At 41.7% G+C, this 903-nt stretch overlaps 1 protein-coding gene across 1 annotated transcript in view; it reads right to left on the bottom strand.

The window, feature by feature from the left end:
* The window catches only part of LOC144783213 (phospholipase A and acyltransferase 2-like), a 39937-nt gene extending 39245 nt beyond the window's left edge, over positions 1 to 692 (bottom strand). Inside the window, exon 1 of the mRNA XM_078662307.1 lies at positions 648 to 692. Within this exon, the coding sequence (XP_078518433.1) occupies positions 648 to 692 (45 nt within the window). The remainder of the gene's footprint in view (positions 1 to 647) is intronic.
* Between the last annotated feature and the right edge of the window lie 211 nt (positions 693 to 903).

Genomic DNA, 903 nt, shown 5'->3' with positions numbered 1-903 from the left:
AGTGCAACATGTCTGAATGGGATTTAATTTTAAAGTAAAGTTGGGTGTCGTCTGCATAGAGGTGGTAATTGATACCTGCTTTCTGTAGAATGAGGTTGAGGGGCTCCATGAAGAGGTTAAATAGAGAAGGAGAGAGAATAGACCCCTGGGGAACACCCAGGAAGACAGGCATAGGTTTAGAGAGGCAACTGCTGATTTTGATTTGTTGGGATCTGTGCTGGAAGAAGGAAGTGAACCATTCAAGAACAGGACCATTGAGGCCAAACCCCGGGTGGAGAAGAGGCAAAGGCTCCTAGGACCTGAGGAGCATCAAACCAGTTCATAAGTTCATAAATGAATGTGAACTTAACCGGTACTCATAAAAAGTGCTGGTGTCGATGATTAAGTGCAAGTGCTGAGCACTGGAAACCTCCAGCTCAAATGAAGCACTGCTTCTAATTGGAAAGCGGTATTGTCCAAAGGTAAAAAAAAAACAGTGATTTCGCACAGAAAAACCTCACCCACACTGACATGGTATGCTTCGTCACTGGCTAGTCCATCCCACAATGGAAAAATATTACCACCATTGTGGTCTCGAACTCAAGGAGAGGGAGATCAAAATAAAGTATGTATGCTTGCCATAAATTGGTCAACAACAGAGTGATTACCTGATACCAATATTCAGCTTTATTCACCAAAGCTGATATATTCATCTATTTCCATGTAGTTTAGCATTCAGCTGGACACTGGAATCAGTTACAAACAAAAAGAGACGTTATTGTCTATAAGAACAAGCACTGGCTAAGCCAAAATGTTTGACCTTATGCTCATCTGAGGTACCTCAAATAATTACTAGATATAACTCTTGAGTCAGAAGCAACTGCTTTGAGTCTTTCACAAGGCTGCAGTTCTGCAAGATATTCC

The sequence above is a fragment of the Lissotriton helveticus genome, chromosome 9 (assembly GCF_964261635.1).
Source record: "Lissotriton helveticus chromosome 9, aLisHel1.1, whole genome shotgun sequence".
NCBI lineage: Eukaryota > Metazoa > Chordata > Amphibia > Caudata > Salamandridae > Lissotriton > Lissotriton helveticus.
Note: the sequence above shows the minus strand (reverse complement) of the source record. Positions and strands in the feature narration are given on the sequence as shown.